Below are 20,900 nucleotides of genomic sequence, written 5' to 3' on the forward strand. Positions count from 1 at the left end.
AGATCTTCTTCCCTGAAGAATGTAGATCTACAACCTTTCCCACCCAAAGCATCACCTAGGTGGCTAGGACAACATCCTCCAATTCACATTCAATGTATATGTCCCTTTGATGCTGATTGTGCAACACTTGGACCCCAGTAGCCAGTAATGGCAGTGATCTTGAGCAGTCATGTATAACATGTCCCCACTCTCTAACTCTCTAACTTTCTCTTGTTGATTGTCCCCTACCACACGAGTAGCATGTAGTATTTCCACAAGCTCTGACAATGTTCTGTAGCACTGCCGAATATTATGTGTCAGGGTGTCAGGGGCTGCCCTTGAGACCCCCTATATCTAGAAAGCTTGCCATCATTGGTGTATTTAGCTGTTTCCTGGAGTTCAGCTTTAAGCTGGCTGTGTTTGTAATAACTTTTTTGTTAGTCACCATTTTTATATGTAGTTGAATGACAAACATACATTTTCCACTTAACTGCTTCCTAATTCAGTCAGTGTCTTATCTTTAATTACACCAGTGTTTTGCTTCATTTGCAGCTTTTTATTGTCCAACACGTCTACACGGTTATATGCTATTGTTTTGAACTATGTTTATCTTATAGGAAGAGTCTTCGGTATCAGAGAACCGGTATTCACAGAAAACCAAACCTTATCTGTACTCAAACAATGATTAGTATTTTTTATTGCTTCAACTTTATGAATTCACACTTTAGTGTATTTTTACATGACAGTAGAGTGATATTACTGATTTATTATGTTATTAATAAGGACTGGTATTTTAGCTATTGTCATTGTATGACACAACATTAGATAGTTGTGTTAAAAAGCCTAGAGATGTGAATTCACTACCCAAAAGACCCAAAAATCACTTATCTTCTTTTTAAAATATTTCCTGCCTGAGCCTGAAATTATTTTCTGTTTTATGTATTTCTAAAATTAGCAGCTTCAGTGTGTGAATCTGGTCTCTGAGGTGACTTTTTTTTATTGGGTGATATTGGTGCTTTGTAAATGTACCTGTGTCTGAGGGAGGATGAAAGTTGTGACAAGTGCTGTGAGAATTTTTGACCCTGCACTCATTGTTGATGATGACTTTACCAATGAATACATTTTACCTTACAAGGTCTGTGATACATGATGCATATCATGAACTGCATCAATTAATTTATTCGGCAGCCTAAAATAGCCATGTGTTACCAGCCCCAGTGAAATTCAAGGTTGGCCTTTAATTTTTTATTAACACCCCCTGTCAGCAGGTAGGCAGAAACATTTCAGGTATTTCCCACATATCTGCCTCCCCTAGCTTAGGAGATGTTCTGTCAGTCGTCTGACATGTTACTCACAAGCATATTAAATTGCTTACTACAAGGATAGAGACACAGAGAAATAAGATTAACAAAGAAGTTTAAATAGCAAAACCAAATGTCCAAGGACGATTGCATTCATAAAATAGCCTTGGCTGTGTTATTTTACTACTGATAAGGATGAAATACCAATGCTGAGGAAAGAATATCAAACAAGTATCAAAGACATAAAGACTGTTGAACAAAGGAAAAAACATTTTCCAAAAACTAATGCTGTCTAAATATCACTGTTTGGTGAAAAAAACCTTCTGTCTATATACACAATTTTAGCATCATACAATATGTTTTTATGTTTTTTATGTACAGTGACAATTGCTGTTTTAAAATGTACACTGGTAAACTAGGCGAAATTTTTTTTGTGCTTTGGTGTGTTTTTTTTCGTATATTGCATAGAAAATAAAATAAACAAGGCAATACTGTCTTGCAAACATTGACAATATTGCCAGGATAGCCTTGTTTGTCCTAATTTAAAGATTGTCAGATTGTAGGGCGTTCAAATGGTAGCTCTGTTTATAGAACACATATCTTGTTGTGTGCATTGGTACATTTCTGGATATCATTTTCAAAATAATTAAATATGTTTGGGGACAACAGGGGTGAAACCTGGATGAAAGAATGTTTTCATTGATGTATTTGTTAGTGTTATCTGTCAAGTCAGCTCTGTCTATGGTAGAGATTAGTGAATATTATCGAAAATATAAAGGTGAATCACCTGTGTGACTTGCAGTATTGATCAGACTGTGATATGTGATTATTAAACTTTTTACTTTTGTATGTGCATTTTTGATTTAATTAAAAAGGTGATGTTTGGCACAGTATGGTACTCTTTTATGTTTGCTACAGTTTTTTTCATACAGTCTGCAAGTATACAGATATCACAAGGATTAGCAGACAGCCAACTGTTGACACCAGTGAGTGACCTTTGAACTTTTTTGATGAGATGAGTGAATAATAGAAAATCAGAGTGGTGCAGACCACATCATTGGTTCCTTCAGGCAAATATTTGATTTGAAAGTTGAAGTGCTTTTTCATTAAGCTGAGTACTTAGTTGGGTTCTTCAAAGCATGAAGTGTTTGCTCCAAGGTATCTCAATTTCCTCCTCTCGTGGATGACATCGGTCACCCAGCATGGTTCAATCAGAATTTTACTTTTAGCATCTCAGAAGGACAACTAACGTCAGAGTCAAGGTATATTTTCTTAAGCCATTTTCCTAAGCTATCTAAACTATCCACATAAGGAAGTATAATAATTTCTTGTTAGGGCAGCAATGTCAAATGGCAGGGGATTTTTAGATTGTAAGCCCTCACGGGCAGGGCCCTCCTTACCATCTTGTCTTGAATTGTATTGTAATCATAATGTCTACCCTATCTTGTAAAGCGCTGCGCAAACTGTTGGCGCTATATAAATCCTGTATAATATAATATATTATACATAAAATATAATCCTGTATAATATAATATAAATAGTAATAATTTTCTGTGTCATTAGGGGTGGGATCACTATGGAATCCCACCAGATGATCCAGGGGGCAGGAGCTCACACTACAGCTTCCTGTATGAAGGGGACATAGCCTCTCTTTTGTACTGATAAAATGTTTTAACTTGTTCCTTGGACTACTTTGCCTGTTCACTCCAGTAAATTGGATTCTTTAATTAAATAAAACCCCACTTCCTGGTCATCCCCTGCTTCACAGTGATTGCTGGCTTGCATAAATTGATTTCTAATTCCTTTCCTGTAGGACCTAAGTTTAAACATATATAGTTATACTCACAGGGACTGCCTAATTACAAAGTTTTTTTATTGCAACTTTTACTTGAGCGTTTTTTAGAGTTTAGATGAATGGGCTTAGAAGAGGTGTCACAATTCCAGTCATGAATGCTGACAGTTTACTGATGTCTATGGCAGCCAGTGTAATGCCCCTCATACACAGGAAGAGTGAACTCCCATAAATTATAACTACAACAAGGAGATGAGAGACACACGTAGAGGAAGACTTCCACCGTCTACCCACCTTGGAGGTCTTAATTATAGCTAATATTATACAACCATATGAAATCATTATGCAAACCAGAGAACCAAACACAATCACAAAAGAGCAGCATATGTTAACAATGTGAATAATCCTGGTGTCATAGCAGGCAAGTTTTAGAAGATGTTCTGCATCACAGAAGAAGTGATCAATGACATTAGACCCACAGAAACAAAGGTTAATTATTAGAAAAGTTGGGATAATGGTATCAGCAAATCCAGCTAGCCAACAACCCACAGTCAAATACAAGCAGAAATCGGAGGTCATTACTGTTGTATAGCGCAAAGGGTGGCATACAGCTGTGTACCTGTCAAAAGCCATAACAGCAAGGAGAAGTAGTTCCACTGAACCCAGTAAAAAGTAGAAATAGCATTGAGTTAGACAACCCTGGAAGGAAATCGATCGATTTTCACTCGCTAGGATGGTGAGAAATTTTGGTATAATGGAAGAAGTAAAACAGATGTCCAGGATGGAAAGGTTGACCAAAAAATAATACATGGGTGTATGGAGAGAGTGGCTCTTCCACACGGTTAAAAGGATAAGGAAGTTTCCAGACAAAGTGACAATGTGAATAATAAGAAGAAATGAAAAGAAAAGAGCCCTCATTACTAAAGTCATTGGAAATGCTGCCAGCATAAAGTCAATAACACAGCTTCTGTTTTCCATGAAGATCTGATCTTCATGGCAAAGATTCAAGGCCAAAACATCGTGCCCATTACTGTAGCCTTATAAGGATGTTTATGTAGTGTGAGGTTCATAAAGGTCCCAGTCTGGACCATGTTTTCATTTCTTCCTAAATTATTCTCTGTATTATAGTTTCAATTTTTTTTAAATTTTGAAAATATTTGTGCATTTTTACATTTAGGGGAGTTAAACATACTTAAACAAGCTTGCATTGCATTAAAAGTAATGATCACATTATTTAGGGTAGTGAAAAATGTTTTTAGTTGTAATAAAATATAATATGATAATATGTTCACACTAGATTGTTCAATAGATATATCTTAAATATCTAGCTATACCCCCATTGACTGATGATAACTATAGATGATGGATATAAGCATGTTATCAAATAGTAATACAATATTTAGAATCTGGCTATTATCCCCTACTATGAACCTGATAATCATTTATATTTAAATTACAATTATGCAAAATCCTATTTACTTATATGCAATCTAAATGTTGTTAGCTATCATTTTTTCATGTGTAGTTGGTCTGTCTATTGCTACCGATTCAGTCAATGCAGGTTGAGTTTTACTTATATTCTCCTGGAGACTGCACCATGATGTACATAATAAATATAAATGGATATGCAACTCACTGCAGAACCACTTAAAAATAATGATTTACCCTGTGGTGTCTTGTGTGGTTAATAATGCATTCATTTTAACTCCGACCTAAGGGATGTAGTCTGATGGGACATCTTTTTTTAAATACATTACACAAATGTAAAAATTACAATAATTTTACTATATCATGGTCACTAATTGGATGAATACATTGATTTATTTTTAAGCAGGTACTACTTACTTTAGACATTTGCAGACTCCCAACTGTCCCTCATTTAGAAGAACTGTCCCTCATTTGGAACGAAATACATCTGTCCCACTTTCCTTCTGGGAGGTCCTTTGTTTGGTCTGATGATTAGACTTCTATATAAAAAGGAATTTATTAACTACCATAAGTGATACTACACTAACATTTTCATCTACCTTCTAAATGATTGCATTTGTTATTTTGAAAAGCCAGTATAAAGGAAATGTAGGGAAGTATAAAGGAAAAGACATTTGTAGGTTTAACCAATAATTTTTGTTTATTAATTCTTTATGCTAATACAACTGGAGGAATGGCAGACATGTGTCCTGTGCCTGCATACTTTGCATTAAAAGGTTTTCCTCTTTCTCTTCTTAGAATATTGGGTGGTATGCTTTTGTCCTTTTAGCAGCCTTAGGCCCCCATGATATCTTATAAACATTTGTTTTGCCTCAGTTTTAATGAAAAACAATCAAAAGATCTTGCTAATGACTGCTGAGCCTGAACTTCCACAACAAACTCTTAAGAAATATTTTGTTTAAATGTGTGTTAGTGCCTAGCTACAAGTATTTTTAGATGTTTTACATTGAAGCTGACCACACACTGCCTGAATTTCATCCATTTTCTGCTGAATAGGCTAAAATTCAAGCCCTGGCTGGTCATAGTGACACCCCCACTCAACAGCAGTCAGTTCGAATATTCTCAGCCAAACTGCTGGAGCAGCAGCAGCTGAATACAATAGCTGGGCAAGTGTATATTTTTCTGCTAAAACAGAATTAATATGCTGAAGGCAATTTACAATGCTATACAATTTCTTGTAGGCTTCATTGCCTGAACCACATTGCCATTTAGCTTTAAAGGTCAAAAAGACAAGTTAATATGTATTCACCCTTGACCTCATCTAATCAGAGTTCATATGGTTTAGGTGCTGTCGGTGACTCCTGCCCGCAGCCAAACCTGGCTGATGCATAGTAAAGAAGGAATTTAAAGCCTCACCATGGCTCCTCCTTTCACTGACTGGACTATCCATCCACATTGGCCATGAAAGGGGACCTTGTTAGTTTCTGGAAAGGAGGTTAGGGGGTTTCTCCACAGCATCTTTTGCAGATGGCTAATTTTTTTTCTCCATCTGTGATGGTCTGATGAGCTTTGACATTTTCCCCTTGCATTGTGGATCCAAAAAGGGTGGCCAATCAGTAGTAGTCCCTCTCCTTGATGGGCCCAAATCCTAGGGACCTTGTGCAGGCACTGCAGCATGAATGAGCCCATTTGCCACAAATTTCCAAAGACAGGGAATTACAAATCCTCAATGTCAATGTGGACAACGGTGTCCTCCATGATCTCACCCCACCCACATACAACTGCAGGGATTTGGATTTGGTACTTTGGTGCACTTCACAATGTGGTAATTTGGTGCACCAAACTGAACCATGCTAGTATGTGGTGATGTGCTGCTAACAAAGGCAGCTTAGCCACCAGCAAGTTCACGCTGCTGGCGCTGAAGACAAAAAATAAAAGACCCTAGACAAATTATACAGAAATAAAATATAACTCACCAACTCCCATTTGCCAACCCTAAAACACTATAATCCCATACCCTTTCTTTTTCTTTTACTGTTTAAAAAAAAAAAAATCAAAAATAGATTTTTATTTGGTTTTGTATAAAAACCAAGCACGGGTAGTGCCACGACAGAACGATAAGAGCACAAATGAGCACTCAGTAGTGCTAAACAAAAGGTGATGCAATAACAATAAAAAATAAACAACAACACAGTAGGTCTTCGCTTTGTATTAGTCATACTCGAATTGAAGAAGAAAGAGCGGAAAGAGAATAGAGAAAAAGACAGAAGAGGCAAGAGCAGAAATAAGGAGAGGTAAAGATTCCCTGCTTGTTCTGAGAGGTAAAGTCACACATCATTATGCCTTGGGGAGTACACCATTTCCACTTTTTGTGGAATGAGGTTAAGGTACCACTTTTGATCGCAAGCAGTCTCTCGAAATCATAGTGTAGCTTTAGGGTTTGGTAAGTTTCACTAACAGAAAAACTAACGAGCTTCTCCGGTGCCTAACAATTGTAAGTTGAGCTGCCAGCTATGTGTGAACAACCAGTGCACGAAAAGGAGTGGGGAAGCAATCGATGCCTATGAGTAGGAGTCCAAGCGCTGGATTAGGGGTAGTAAGGCACCCTGTTACCGCTGATAACCACTGAAAAATGCCATTCCAGTAACTCGTCAAAGATTTACATCTCCATAGGATATGGAGAAGGGTACCAATCTGCCTGCAGTCCCTCCAGCACAACGCTGAGTTGGCCGGAGTGAATTTCGCTAGGCGATATGGTGTGAGGTACCATCGTAGAGATATTTTATGGTAGAGTTCCCATAAATCGGCACTTTTCGTAGCGAAGTAAATGGAGCCACAGGCTGCCTCCCATTTCTCTGAGGGGAAGGTCTCTCCCAGCTCTTTCTCCCAAGCCAGAAAAACTGGCAGTTTAGTGAAGGTTCTCTTTTGTTGGAGAAAATTATAAAAAAGCGAAATACCCCCCTTACGGGACGGCGTGGATGAGAGATGTTTCCAAATCTGTGCAGGCACCTGAGGCCATGCTGACAGAAGGGAGGGCAGAGCGTGTGAAATTTGTATGTACCTATAGTATTCTCGCTCCGTTAACTCATATCGAGAGAGAAGGTGTGGGAAAGGTTGCATACGGAGGTCTTGTAGCAGGTCCTGGACCAATCTGATGCCCCGTTTGGACCACCGTTCGTGTGGGAAGTCTGGGATAAGGAGTGCTAGAGCTGAGAGTGGGATTGGAGGAGTGACTAGCTGGTCAGAGGGGGATCCGGTGTGCATGGATGTCGGCCAGGCCTGTATAGTGGACTGGATGGGAAGGGAGTACTGGGTCAATGAGGTAGAAGTGGAAGTGTTTAGAAAGGCGAGGTAGTATAGGGAGACTCCCTGGGCCAATTCACTTTCCAAGAAGGGGCCAGAGTTTGTCTCCCAAGGGGATTATCCAGGATCGGAGCTGCGACAGCATAGCAGCCAGATAATAGTCCTTGAGATCAGGGTACCCAGTGCCGCCCACCCCAGGATTTTTAATAAGAGAGGTGCGGGAGCACCTGGGTTTTTTGTTGTGCCAAAGAAATTTTGAGAAAGCAGTCTGTAAGGATTTGAAATATCCAGTAGGGATGGGGATAACTACAGTCCAAAATAAGTACAGGAGCTTGGGGAGAATAAGCATTTTAAAGGCTGCTAGTCCAGCAGACCATGACAGGAAACCTTTTCCCAGTGTTTGCAGCTCAGATGGGAACCGTTCTAGAAATGGTCTAAAATTACACTGAAAGAGGCGGTTCGTCGCTTCAGGTATGTTAGTTCCCAAATATGGAATACTACCGTTCGTCCACACAAAGGGATAATCAGCTTGTAAGGCACTATGAGAAGTCCAGGTTAATACACAAAGCATTACATTTGCCAACATTAAGCTTGTAGTAGGACACATTGCTAAAAGTGGTTAGGATCTGCATTGTCGTCTGCAGGGAGGACTCTGGAGCCGTGAGGGTCAGTATGACATCATCAGCAAATAATGTGATCTTCTGTGGAGGAAGGGTAGGATGGACACTGATCCCCTGAACAGTAGGGTCAGCCCTTAGGGATGCAGTGAGGGGCTCTATCAGTAGGTTAAATATCAAGGGAGACAAGGGGCATCCCTGCCTTGTACTATTGGTAATAGTGAATGGCGAGGATAATCCACATGAGGTGAACACCTGTGTAGAGGGAGCACAGGATAGCGCCATGATCATATCAGAGATTCGTCTATCAAATCCAAATTTCAGGAGAATACCTCGGAGATGGGACCAGTTGACTCTGTCAAACACCTTCTCTACGTCCAAAGCCAGGAACAAAGAAGGCGTACGAGAGCGCTCGACATGAGCTAATAAGTTTATAACCCGTCTGGTAGCATCTGGGGCCTCTCGACCAGTTGTGAATCCCTTTTGGTCAGGGTGAAGCAAGGTCGGCATAATGTCATTAAGACGATGGGCTATTATTTGGCATAGATTTTAACGTCCGAATTAAGAAGGGAAATTGGCCGAAAGTTCTGGGGTTGTTCTGGAGTCTTCCTTGGTTTAGGGATTGTAACAATCAAGGCACGAACCATTTCAGCAGGGAAAGAGGCAGAGGCGGCAGCGTAAACCTTAAGGAGGTATGGGCTGAGTATAGAGGCAAACAATTTATAATATTCATTAGAATACCCGTCAGGATCAGGGGATTTGTTGTTGGGCATGGATTTTATAATTTTGTCCAGCTCCGCACCAGTGAATGGGGAGTGGAGCCTATCTAGTTGGGAAGGAGTCAACGAAGGTAAGTGGATTGACCGTAGGAACTCATCTATTTCAGGACGAGTTTGGTGGGACTTTTCCTCATCTTGCAGGTTGTACAGGGTTTTTTAATAAGCACAGAAAGCTTCAGCTATGTCCTGGGGGGTGATATAATTTGTGGTTGTCAGAAGAGCGGAGTATATAAGAAATCTTAGTGCGGGTCTTTTGGGCTTTTAGGCTACAAGCCAGGAGTGACTTTATTGCCACTAACATAGAAGTTAGATCTGATATTCATAGAGTGTTTACAGTGTTGTTCCATGAGGAGCTTCCTAAGGTCTAAAGGAAGTTGGGACAGAGTCGAGGAGCGGGTGGGGCTGGGTTGCAATTTGTTCTCAGCCTCAAGTTTGCGTATTTCAGAAATGAGCTGGTCTAGAGCCTGTGACCTCTGCCTCTTGAACCTAGAGCTGTGTTGGATCAGTAAACCCCTAATATATGCCTTATGGGCGTTCCATAGCACAAAGGGGTCCTCTACGGAGGATGCATTAAACTCAGAAAACTCTAACAAACTATTATTAATTGATTTCACTGTTTCAGCCTGTTGTAAAAGAAACACATTGTTACGCCAGACAAATGAGTTAGAGGTAGGATGGCTGGAAGATATCAACATCGAGACAGGAGCATGGTCAGTCCAAGTGATATCATGAATTAAAGTGTCTCGTATCCAAGGCAACAGTGTGCGGTCTACATGGAACAGTTCTATCCTGGAGTATGAATTATGTGGAGGGGAAAAGAATGTGTAGTCCCGTTCGCTGGCAGGTTGGCAGCTCCAGACATCCAACAGGCCATTGCTATTGATGGTAGGTTGGAGGGACGGCAGCTTCCGCTGCGACAAGGAGGTAGAATCCATAGACCTGTCCAGGATCAAGTTAAAGTCACCACAAACGATCAGTGCCCCTCTTTGAACTTTCCTTGCCTTTTTAAGCAGTCGGTTAACAAAGCGTGTTTGCAGAATATTAGGTGCGTAAAGGTTCACGGTGGTGTAAATTGTGGAGTTGATAGAGCATACTAGAATGATATAACGACCCAGTGGGTCAATATGCACCTCAGATTGTTAAAAGGACACCGTGGGGGTGATTTACTAACCTAAACACACACACACACCAGGTGTGTGTGATTTTCACACAGCAAAACGTATTTATCAACCAAAAAGTCTCTAAAAGCATATTTCCACTAATGCCATATATGGAAAAATCATGCACATGATGCATATATAATGCTGCTTCACAGTTTAGACAAAAATGGTTAGCTCATGCATTTACATTCCTTGCATTCATCAACGCAAGCAACACAACATAGAGCTAATTTACCCAACATCACCTTGGAATTCCTTCAGGGCTTTGCACAACACACCTGCTGGGTGTGTACACATTACAAAGGTGTTTAGATTCCACCCATAGATCATGCTGGGAGGGAACACACTGCAGAGGTGTATACACGTTCGTGGTGTGTTTATAAGGTTAGTAAATCAACCCCCGTGTCTCTGATGGCCACCAGGACACCGTTGGATTTGGAAGGAGCATTAGCCGTGATGATAGTAGGGAAGCACCTATGGGAGCACTGTGGTGGAGCAGAGCTGCAGAAGTGGGTCCTCCTGGTAGCACACTAAATCTGCGTGGTGTTTGATAGCTTCTAGCCATAGTGAGCGTCTCTTAGCAGGGTGGTTAAAACCCTTAGGATTAAGAGGGAGGAACTGGACTGCCATGGGTAGGACAGGAGTAGCATGTGTAAGTGCGTGTACTGTACTCATGGAGCCACACCAGGGCATCAGGCCATAGGTGAGAGGCGGCCACAGTGTTGAAGTCAGGGTTCCGGATGAGATCTAGGCGGTAGGTTGGTTCACCATGTAGGAGTGGGGAGTACCTCTTCCCATTGTGTGAGAAAAAAAAAAGAAGCAAAGACTGAAAAAAAGCAAACAAAGAAATATCAACAAAAATCAGTTGCCACTGCGTCCACCACCGCTGCTATATCCTCCACTGTTTGATCACTGGGCTGACTGTGATCATATAAAATATACCTACAACACAACATCGTACCTACACAACATTGGCATTTCTTGGGCATTAGAGACTTTGTATGTCAAAACATTCTACTCTCTAGCAGTTTTTCTATTTTTTAAGTTTACTACTGATTTAAGTTGAGTCCACTACTGATTTACTGATTTAAGTTGAGTCCACCTAGTCATCAGTAAAGTGTAGAGTTTGGATCACGTAAGGTTAAGTTGAATTTGAGGTTGCAAGGAGTCATTGCCCTTAATTAATGACTCCTAGTATTCCTTAATAGGTTCAATGGTAAAATGAGAGCTCCCAGCTTACAGCTACCTTTTCTTGTTCCCTGGCCAAGGTGGTAAATAGCTACCCCACACAATCAAAAGGTTGGAGGGGTTGTAGGTGCGCTGGAGTGTTTTACAATGCCCAGCAGAAACACCCTAAATGCCAAAATTTATATTTCCATAGGACAATGTTCCACGATCCAAAAACCAGCAGTTGTTATATAGATATAATTTAAATCATGTATATGTGGTGTCTTAAAAGCCTTCAAAACTTTATAATATAGTGAAGACTGTCTGAGTTGTATCTTCTTCTACAAATAAGGTAACTACTTTTTAGGAAGGTAACTTGATTACAGTAGAAAATAATGGAAAATTAATGAGGTTTGATGATGGGAAGTTAAGCTGTAGGTCAATATAGGTCAATACCCCATCTTCACAGTTGTGCATTGCCTTAACTATTTACAAAGTGACCATCTAAGACAGGGCCTCAGATGTCCTTTGAAGGTTTATGATGCCTCTGCATTCCTTCTAACCTGAGTGCTTTTTGACAAATGCGTCATGCAGACTACGCTAGGTAATTCCTACATGTGATGTTGAGCATCTGTGATTGAAAAACTGAAATCCAATAAATGAAAGGGGTGGGCCAGAGAAAGTAAGCCTGGGAAAAAAACGGCTAGATAATACTGGACATCCTTTAGCAAGGAAATGAGATGGACTTTATCTGACGCTATCTTCTAATGTACATTGTGAAAACATTACAGTGTGCGTGACATAATTTTCTGTACAGGAGAGAAGCACGCACAACTGCATAACACTGAAGGTTAGGCTGGAGTTTAGCTTTAATATCATGATACTTAATGGTCAACAATATAATGGGTGGTTTAATAGCAATCTGCAATAAACAATCTATGATTTTTATTTTGATGAAGAGGTTAATTCTATTGAAAACAGTAATCTTTTGTGCACTATACCTGTTTGTATTGTATTCACTTATCCCATGGGCACCATTAAAAGTTTACTTCCAGAATCCCATAGTGATTAAGGGAATAAGATTCTTCTTTCATATGCTACTTTTTTTTACACTCAGGGAGTTGTAATGAAATATTAACTCTCTATTGTTGCTTACTAATTGCAATCTGTATTGTTTTTTCACCAGTCCCTGTTGTGTGAATGCCTCAAAGTTTTGTAAAGGATTATGATAGAGTAGCAGCACCACAGTGCAACAAACTGAAGACCCTTACTAATCTTAACTACTACAGTTACAAAGGTTGGTGATCTGTACAGTTTGTGGACCTGGAACATGGCTCTATAGTTATTTATTTAGAGGTAGGCAAAAACCCCTAGAATATGTGGTATAAATTATTCTAACAAGTAAACAATTTTAAAAATACAACCAGAACTTTTTTAAGCAGTTTATAAGGTCACCTGGAACCAGTTCTTTTGGAAAACCATTACAGCTATTACATTAAATAAACATTCCATATGCATATGGTCAAACCTCTTTTCTTCTGTGTGCATAGTAAAATACCCTTAGAACAAATGTCGAACACAAGGCTCGCAGGCCAAATCCAGCCAGCCAGACCATTTCATGTGGCCCTCGCACCTCTCCTGCAGCTGCAGCACCCCCCTCGTCTCTGCCTCCACATGTCTCAGCAGTAGGTAGCAGAGAGGAGGAAAGAACACTTTGGATATACTAACTAGGGATATGTCGATAACGGTATTGGTATCAGTGCCGAAACTGGGCATTTTCATGAGTACTCGTACTCATGAAAATGCCCCAATACTAAGCGCCTATACCGGCAACTTAAATTTTTAAATCGACGTTGTAAACAGGCGCCGGGTCTCACAGGATGGCTGTCGAGGTGCTCCAGGCAGCCTTCCTGTGAATCCTGGCACCTCTTACCAGCGCTGGCAGCAAATCTCCTTCTTCCTGTGGATCCACACTGCCCGCACCCACCAAGACCGACTGGGACTCCTGGTGAGACCACACAGCCCCCGTAAGACCCTGCACAACCCAGTATAGACCCCGCATAGCCCACCTGAGTCCACATAGCCCACCTGAGAGTCCACACAGCCTATCATAGACGCTGCACAGCCACCTGAGAGCCCGCACAGTCTGCTATAGAACCTGCACAGCCACCTGAGAGTCTGTATGGCGCATCCTAGAACCTGCACAGAGTGCACACAGCCCATTATAGACCCTGCAAAGCCCACCATAGACCCAGCATAGCCCACCTGAGATTCCGCACAGCCCACCATAGAACCTGCACAGCCACCTGACAGTCTGCACTATTACATTAATTGCCATTAATTTTCTTAGACTTCTACTTTCAGAGCTAGTTTTTAAGTTTTTACTAAAACCAGTAATAATTCAATGCAGAGGCAATTATTTTATATGGCAAAGAATATATACATTTATATAGTCTTACAAATACAACCTGCCCTTTGAGGGCAGCCATAATGCGGATGACACCCCTGTGTTAGATGCTTCTCTTTGCCATTTTATGCTGTTAAATGGAAAGTCTATTTCTATATGGATATATATCTATATAGATATATATTTTTATTTTTATTTTTTTTGCAGTGTTTCCCTTCAAAAAAGACCCTGTCGCAAAAAAACCCTCAAAAAACAGGCACCCTGTTTCTGTTGTTTGTATTTTGGTGATATGTGAAATTCGAAAAAATTAATAAAGAAATATTTTGGGGGGAAAAAAACAGGCACCCTGTAGAGGAAGATGTACAATACTTACATCTTCCCAGGGCTGGCTTGTAATTTGTTTTTCTCTTGCAGAGCTATGAGTATTGGGGGTATCTGACCTTTGGTGTGTCTGGTACTTGGTCTGTGGTTCCTTTCCTCCATCCCTATGTCACTACATTAACATATACAGTATTTTGAATAGATTTGCAGATAAACCACTAGATGGGGTTCCATATTTGAATCAGCCTCCCTCAACCCTCCCTGTTTAAAGCAGAATAAATCATGATGAGGGTGGCCATCATTTGCAAGTGTGAACATTATACTTTTACGTTATGACATATTTATCTCTGGATGTGCTTTTCTCCAGTGATGTGAGCTTATTCTGGGCCCTGCGTCATATGCTTCGCCCATTCGGCAGGCACTGATGGTGTAATTACCATCAATGAGTGCTAGAGTTTCATGTGAATGAACTGGGATTGTACATTGTACTGTGCACATGCATATTTTATGATTAAAAAAAAAACATTGCTAGTGTAGCGTCCCCCTTCTCGGTCTGCGCTATCCCAGCACAGGATAACACTAACGGTGGCTTTGAAGGGGTGGTCTACAGTAAAATGAAATAACGGGTCTCCCTCTATTCCCTCTCTAAGAAACTTCTGCTGTGGATCCACAGCACATAAGCACACCTTGAGTACTAGTGTTGGTTGCTATGGGTTACAGCAGCTCCAAATTCTTCTTGTTTAGGGATAAAATTACTTGCTTTGCCTATCAGCACTTACCGTCCTATCTGATGATCAATTGAAGTGAGGTCCAGACTGTAGTCATGATCTTCAAAACTTTTCTTTCAGAACTTCAGGGAGAGAGATAGAGAGTTAGGATCATCCATAAATCTTGAACAGAGCAACACTGCATGTATCAAACAAGCAGAAAAATGATTAGCTTTTTCCTCCAATTCACTAATCTAGGATAACTTCTGAACACTGAACATAATCCTTTTCTTTTTTTCATCAACACCTGTACAACCAGACACAAATACCTAATTATGTCATGTGAAATCGCCTGTGTATCTTGTATTTGTGTTTAGAATATAGAGCACATGGAGTAGAACTTGTTCCCAAAGCTCCCATTGTTTGCAGCACATAACTACATACATGTGTGGTACATTGTATTGCACTAAATAAACACATTGTTAAAGTGCACCAAAGTACCACATCCTGAATCCCCCTATTGCCATAACTGCTAATAGAAAGGCAGAGATTCTGCGCCTGCAGCTAGTAAGGGGTAAGTAGGGTATGCATCTGCAAAAAAAAATAAAAAAAATTCCTAAACCCCATGATTCCCTCTTCAAAGTGAGGACCCCGTGGTCTTTTGATGTCCAGTCTGGACCAATGGCCTGAGCTTTAACAGTATACTCTAATTTATATTTCACAAAAACTTGCTAGGTCTGTGGAATGTGGCGTTTTGCTGTGAAACAATACACTGTAATTTTGATTTCTTGATTAAAACCTACTGGCCCCCCTCTGAATCTGTGGCCTGTTTTTTCTCATCCTAAAGACCCTTAAAAAAGAGCCAGAGAGGGTGCAGAGGAGCATAGAGATGCAGAAATCTTCATAATCTTAATATATCAGTTACCATCACAACTTAGAAATCAAATATCAACCCAGCCCAGGTCATGGAACAGAACAAAAAGGAATAAAACGCAAAATCCATCTTGACTCTACCCAACCGCAAAGAATATACAAAATTAAAAGGACCCCATCACAGCCATTCTTTGTAACACCAAATAAATAAGAAATAAGACAGCTCACATAGTTGTTCTCATTGAATCCTATGACCTGACATGCATTCCAGAAACATATCTAGATATAAATGGGTGACCAAGGAAGTATAGGGGTGACATGAGATGCTCTACTGCCACACATGATGCTCTTGAGCTCTTGAATCACTGGATGACAGAGGAATCTCAGAGAGTCACCAAGGAGACAGGGTCGCTGTAGACACAGTGGTCGTGGGAGACAAAGCGGTGCTGGCGTCACAGTCCCCAGAAATACAGGAATGCAAGGTTCACTGAAGTACAAGAGAGCAGAGATCTTTGGAGGCAATTAATTGCGTGTCACTAAAGACAATGAAGTGTAGGGAACACTGTAAACCAAGGGTACACTGGAACTCAAGGATGATGGAAATCAGGGACACTTGGAACTTAGGGACACTTCGAACATGGAAACACTCAAATGCAATAACATTGAAATGGGGGCCTGCGGCTAGGGACTGAATCTATTGCTCCAGCACAGTTAAATAGAGAGGTAGATTGCCAGGCAGTGTAGGGATTGTCTGATTGATGTGGACACATTCTATTGGCTTTGTGCTCACAGTATCCAGAAGAGGAGTGACATCTTTGTAAGGGAACAGTAGGGGACTGTCCAGTGAAGGGCAATCTGCTGAGCTGGATTAATGGTTCCCTTGCACCCAGAAACGGCACCAACAAGGGACATGAAGGGGCGACTTAGGTGAAAATAACTTGCTTTATCAACTAAGGAAAACTAAAACCCCTGCAGAATAGATAGGTTAGAGGGGAGTGGGAGGGGGGTCTTTTTTTGCCCAGAGTATGGCTTTAATTTAACCCATAACCATGAAGAAATAATTAAATACAAGGATTAAAAATGCACATAGTTACATTGCAATATATAATTAACACCTTATTGTAAAACTTGCTTTAAATAGTTGTAGCATAACTTTTACCTTGTGTTTAAGGTATTGAAAAGTTATTTCTGATATTGTTGATAGCCAATTAAATTAGTTTGTGATGTTACTGTCTCATGGGAAACTGACATAAGGGATTAGGTGAAGAATAATGCAGAGAATATAAAAAGCCCAGTGAATTAATGGAATGTAAGATTCTCAAACAGAAGCATCAGTGGAATGTGCTAGAGGAAACAAAATATGGCATGTCTGTTTAACCACTGAATATACTGACATACAGGATAAATAAGGAAGTTTTGCCATCTTTTGTTTTTATTGTACTTGGATATAAAGGTAAGGTATGGGTTCACTTATATCTTGTTGATTAACATTTATCCATAGTTACTCTACACACCCCTAATCACAATGTCATATGTGCAATTGCAACTCATTATACATAATTAAATATTAGCAATTGATAATCTTGGTTGACATTCTTTTATGTACAGATGTTGCATTTAAGTTAATCCAGTGTTTTGCTTTTTTTAGGCTCAAGTTTACATTTAACATTATCACAATTCTTCCCAGAGATCTAAGCTCCTTTAGGTAGGTTCCACTTTATATTGCTGTAACTCATTGCTGCACCCTATAATAACATGCTGTTCTCTGGATTTTGCGGACTTCTTTGCAGAGATGTCAATGAATCTATATGTCATATCTCACATCAAAAGAAGTGCTATAATTTATATTTTTAATCAGCATATAATAATCACCATTAATAAACAAAACCCCAATAACTCATTTGCACTATTTGATATCAAATTCAATTTCTGTATTCTGTATGTGTTTTGTTGACAGCAGACTGAAAAACTGAAAATATTCACAATATATTTTAGTAACAGATGATGATATTTCAGGATAAATCTGTATGTACATAGATGATCCAGCTTTTGGTTTATTTACCAGAGGGAATTTTTCAGCTGCTACCAGGCAAAAGAGTAAAGAAGGATGGAAATAACACAGCACTTACTATTTTTATATACTTTTGTTACATTTGTCTCATGGGAAGAAGTCTGCCCTATAGCTCACGTATAGGCAACTGCATCCAATAGACAATTCCAGTTTACAGAGGAGTTATGGCAAAAAAAATACCAAGTGGTCCATTGAGTCTGAACTTTTTAAAAAAAAAGTTTAATTTCGTTTTTTGTGTTTTTTTTTTTAAACCTTTTTTTGCATGTTTAAATTATTTGACCTTTGAAAGTCAGCTCCAAGCATCCCCCACTCTCTTAGTAAAATAGGAGGTTAGTTTGTATCTTTCCTCCTGTTAGTTTGTGGTCATGCTCCTGTGTTCTTGATCTCAGCTGCATATGGAAAACATTGCCCCCTTGAACCTTATTAATACCTTTTAATGTATTTAAAGGTTTTAGTCATGTTTCACCTTTTTAAGTCTTGCTTTAGTAATTGTATAACATAGAACACATACATTATCAACCATCATCTCAAAATTATTATTTTTTATTTAATTGGGCTTTATTCGCGCAGTTAAGGAGTAACCATATCTGGGTAATTTGCACATCTTTTTCAGACCATATAAATTGGCATTTTTACCAGTGAGGTGTGTAACTGGTTGTAATAATTACTATGGGTGTGGATTTCAGTGTTTCTGAGCTCTTAACATGTTAAAATAACGTCATGATGTAATGAATGTTCATGTCTTTGATTTATGCTAGAAAAATAAGTTACTACTTTATTAATCTTATATGTTGTGAGTCACTAAAATTGTCTCTTTGTTTCTACTTTGGGTTAATATAAATTGTTAGTAATGTATGTAAGTTATTCTCCTCCAGTTGAGAGTTATATTCTAACATTATATGCTGGGTTTTTTTTCAGTTTCTACAACAATGAATGGAGAAAATGGGACATTAGTGACAGAATTTATTCTGCTGGGGATGCCATTTACCTATGAGTTTCAGGTCTTACTATTTATGGTCCTTTCCACCTGCTATGCAATTACTTTAGTTGGTAATGCAACAATAATTGTAGTTAGCCTGACCGATGCAAGACTTCACACACCAATGTACTTCTTTCTCAGTAACCTAGCCTTCCTGGACATTAGTTTTATATCTGCTATTGTCCCTAAAGTACTTTTTAATTTAATTAGTGGGAGCAAGACCATTTCTTTTTATGGGTGTCTTGCTCAGTCATATGTCTATTTTCTGTTGGGCACAACTGAGTTTCTGCTTCTGGCTATAATGTCTTTTGATCGCTATGTTGCTATTTGTCATCCTTTGCACTATGGCACTATCATGAAACCAAAATTCTGCCTAAAGCTAATTTTTTATTCTTGGCTAGGAGGCTTTATGGACACAATAGTCCAGACTGTCCTTACATTCCGCTTGCCATTTTGTGATTCAAATGTTATTAACCACTACTTTTGTGATGTGGCACCTTTGCTTAAATTAGCCTGTGGAAACACATATATTATTGGGATGTTAGACTTTATACTGGCTTCCTCTTTAGTCTTAGGATCGTTGTTCTTTTCCTTGGTCTCATATGGCTGCATTATCTCTGCTATAGTTAAAATTTCATCAGCTTTTGGACGAAAGAAGACATTCTCTACATGTGCATCCCACCTTACTGTAGTCTTCATTGTTTATGGCAGTTGTATCTTCATGTGTGTCCGTCCCTCTAAAAATTCTAAGGTGGATTCCACAAAAATTATTGCATTGTTGAACAGCATAGTGACACCACTTCTTAATCCTTTTATATATAGCTTTAGAAACAAGACCTTTAAAGAGGCACTTAAGCACACAGTAAAAAACAGAGCCCCGTTCCACAGCCAAAGTTTTAAACCATCTTAAAAATATAGGAGCACGTACTGTATATTCAGTTTTGGATAGAGTTGGGTTAAAAGCCCTGTTAATTTAGTTTGCTGTCTCTACCTTGATAGGGAGACTTCACTTAATGTCCCATCCTAGAGGCACAACAGGACATTCCCATTCTAGTTGTCTCTAAAACAAGTGCCCCCATTGAAAGATTTAGCCTCACCTCTTTTTCTGGTAATTCACAATGGTCATATAAAAAAAAGAGAGGGTGAAGCTATCTTGCAGCTGCACGGACACCAATAGCAAACCTGACAGGGGTTCTCATGCTTTTCACTCTATCCAAAACTAAAAAGGTTTTCACTATATAGCCACTTTAATTTAAATTTTTCATATAAATCTAAGATGAATAACATACTTCCATTACACAAGTCACAAGTCTTGTTGAAAGTATTACATTTATTATAACTGAATGTTCCATGAATATTATTCTCAAATATATTTCCCATAGTATGGAAAAAAAATCTGCTGAGGGCAAAAGATTAATTTTGTTTTGGCTAAGACTGTTTCCATCTAACACAACAATTTCACTAGAAAGAGAAGAAAAAGAGTAACTCAAACTGAAAAAAAAATGCTTTTTAGCAGGGTAAGGAATGTTAGAACCCCTTTTAGCTTTTTATTGTTGTCTGTGTCCCCATTACAGATTTCCCTTTGCCTGTCTGGTAAAACCAGTGTCACCGGGACCGTTAGTGAGGAGGAAATCTGTATAGCAAAGCCTTGAATAGCAGTAATAACCAAACAGGGGTTCTAATCCTTCCCCACTCGACCCCAAACAAAAAAAAAGGTTCTAGCTGGAGATACACTTTAAGATATGTTACTTTTACCAAGAATCTTGCACTGTCCTAGAACCTAGCCGCAATCCCTTTTTCCATTGTATAACAATTTCTATTTGAAAATTGTTGAAAAAGGATGAAACAATTTAAAAGGAACCGGTCAATACAGAAGTATGGAAGCAGCAATTTTATGAGTTGTTTTTGAATATGCAAGATGGACAATGGCAGCTCCCAAATCAAAAATACATGTTGATCATTGCAGAAATGGTCAGCTTGTAACTTCCTGTGCGCTTCACCTCTGCTGACTGTTAC

At 39.3% G+C, this 20,900-nt stretch overlaps 2 protein-coding genes across 2 annotated transcripts; one reads left to right on the forward strand and one right to left on the reverse strand.

Moving 5' to 3' along the window:
* Positions 1–3,186: 3,186 nt before the first annotated feature.
* LOC108792360 (olfactory receptor 6J1-like) lies at positions 3,187–4,050 on the reverse strand. Its single transcript, XM_018563128.1, has one exon. It carries the CDS (start codon positions 4,048–4,050, stop codon positions 3,187–3,189), a length of 864 nt encoding a protein of 287 aa, XP_018418630.1.
* Positions 4,051–9,191: 5,141 nt separating this feature from the next.
* On the forward strand, positions 9,192–19,794 carry LOC108792361 (olfactory receptor 6M1-like). The gene is made up of 5 exons (XM_018563129.1): positions 9,192–9,270; positions 9,822–9,909; positions 13,390–13,534; positions 14,348–14,387; positions 18,824–19,794. Exons 1-5 carry the CDS (start codon positions 9,192–9,194, stop codon positions 19,792–19,794), a joined length of 1,323 nt encoding a protein of 440 aa, XP_018418631.1.
* The last annotated feature ends 1,106 nt before the right edge of the window (positions 19,795–20,900 follow it).

Source organism: Nanorana parkeri, unplaced genomic scaffold (genome assembly GCF_000935625.1).
Source record: "Nanorana parkeri isolate BGI_ZX_2015 unplaced genomic scaffold, ASM93562v1 scaffold635, whole genome shotgun sequence".
NCBI lineage: Eukaryota > Metazoa > Chordata > Amphibia > Anura > Dicroglossidae > Nanorana > Nanorana parkeri.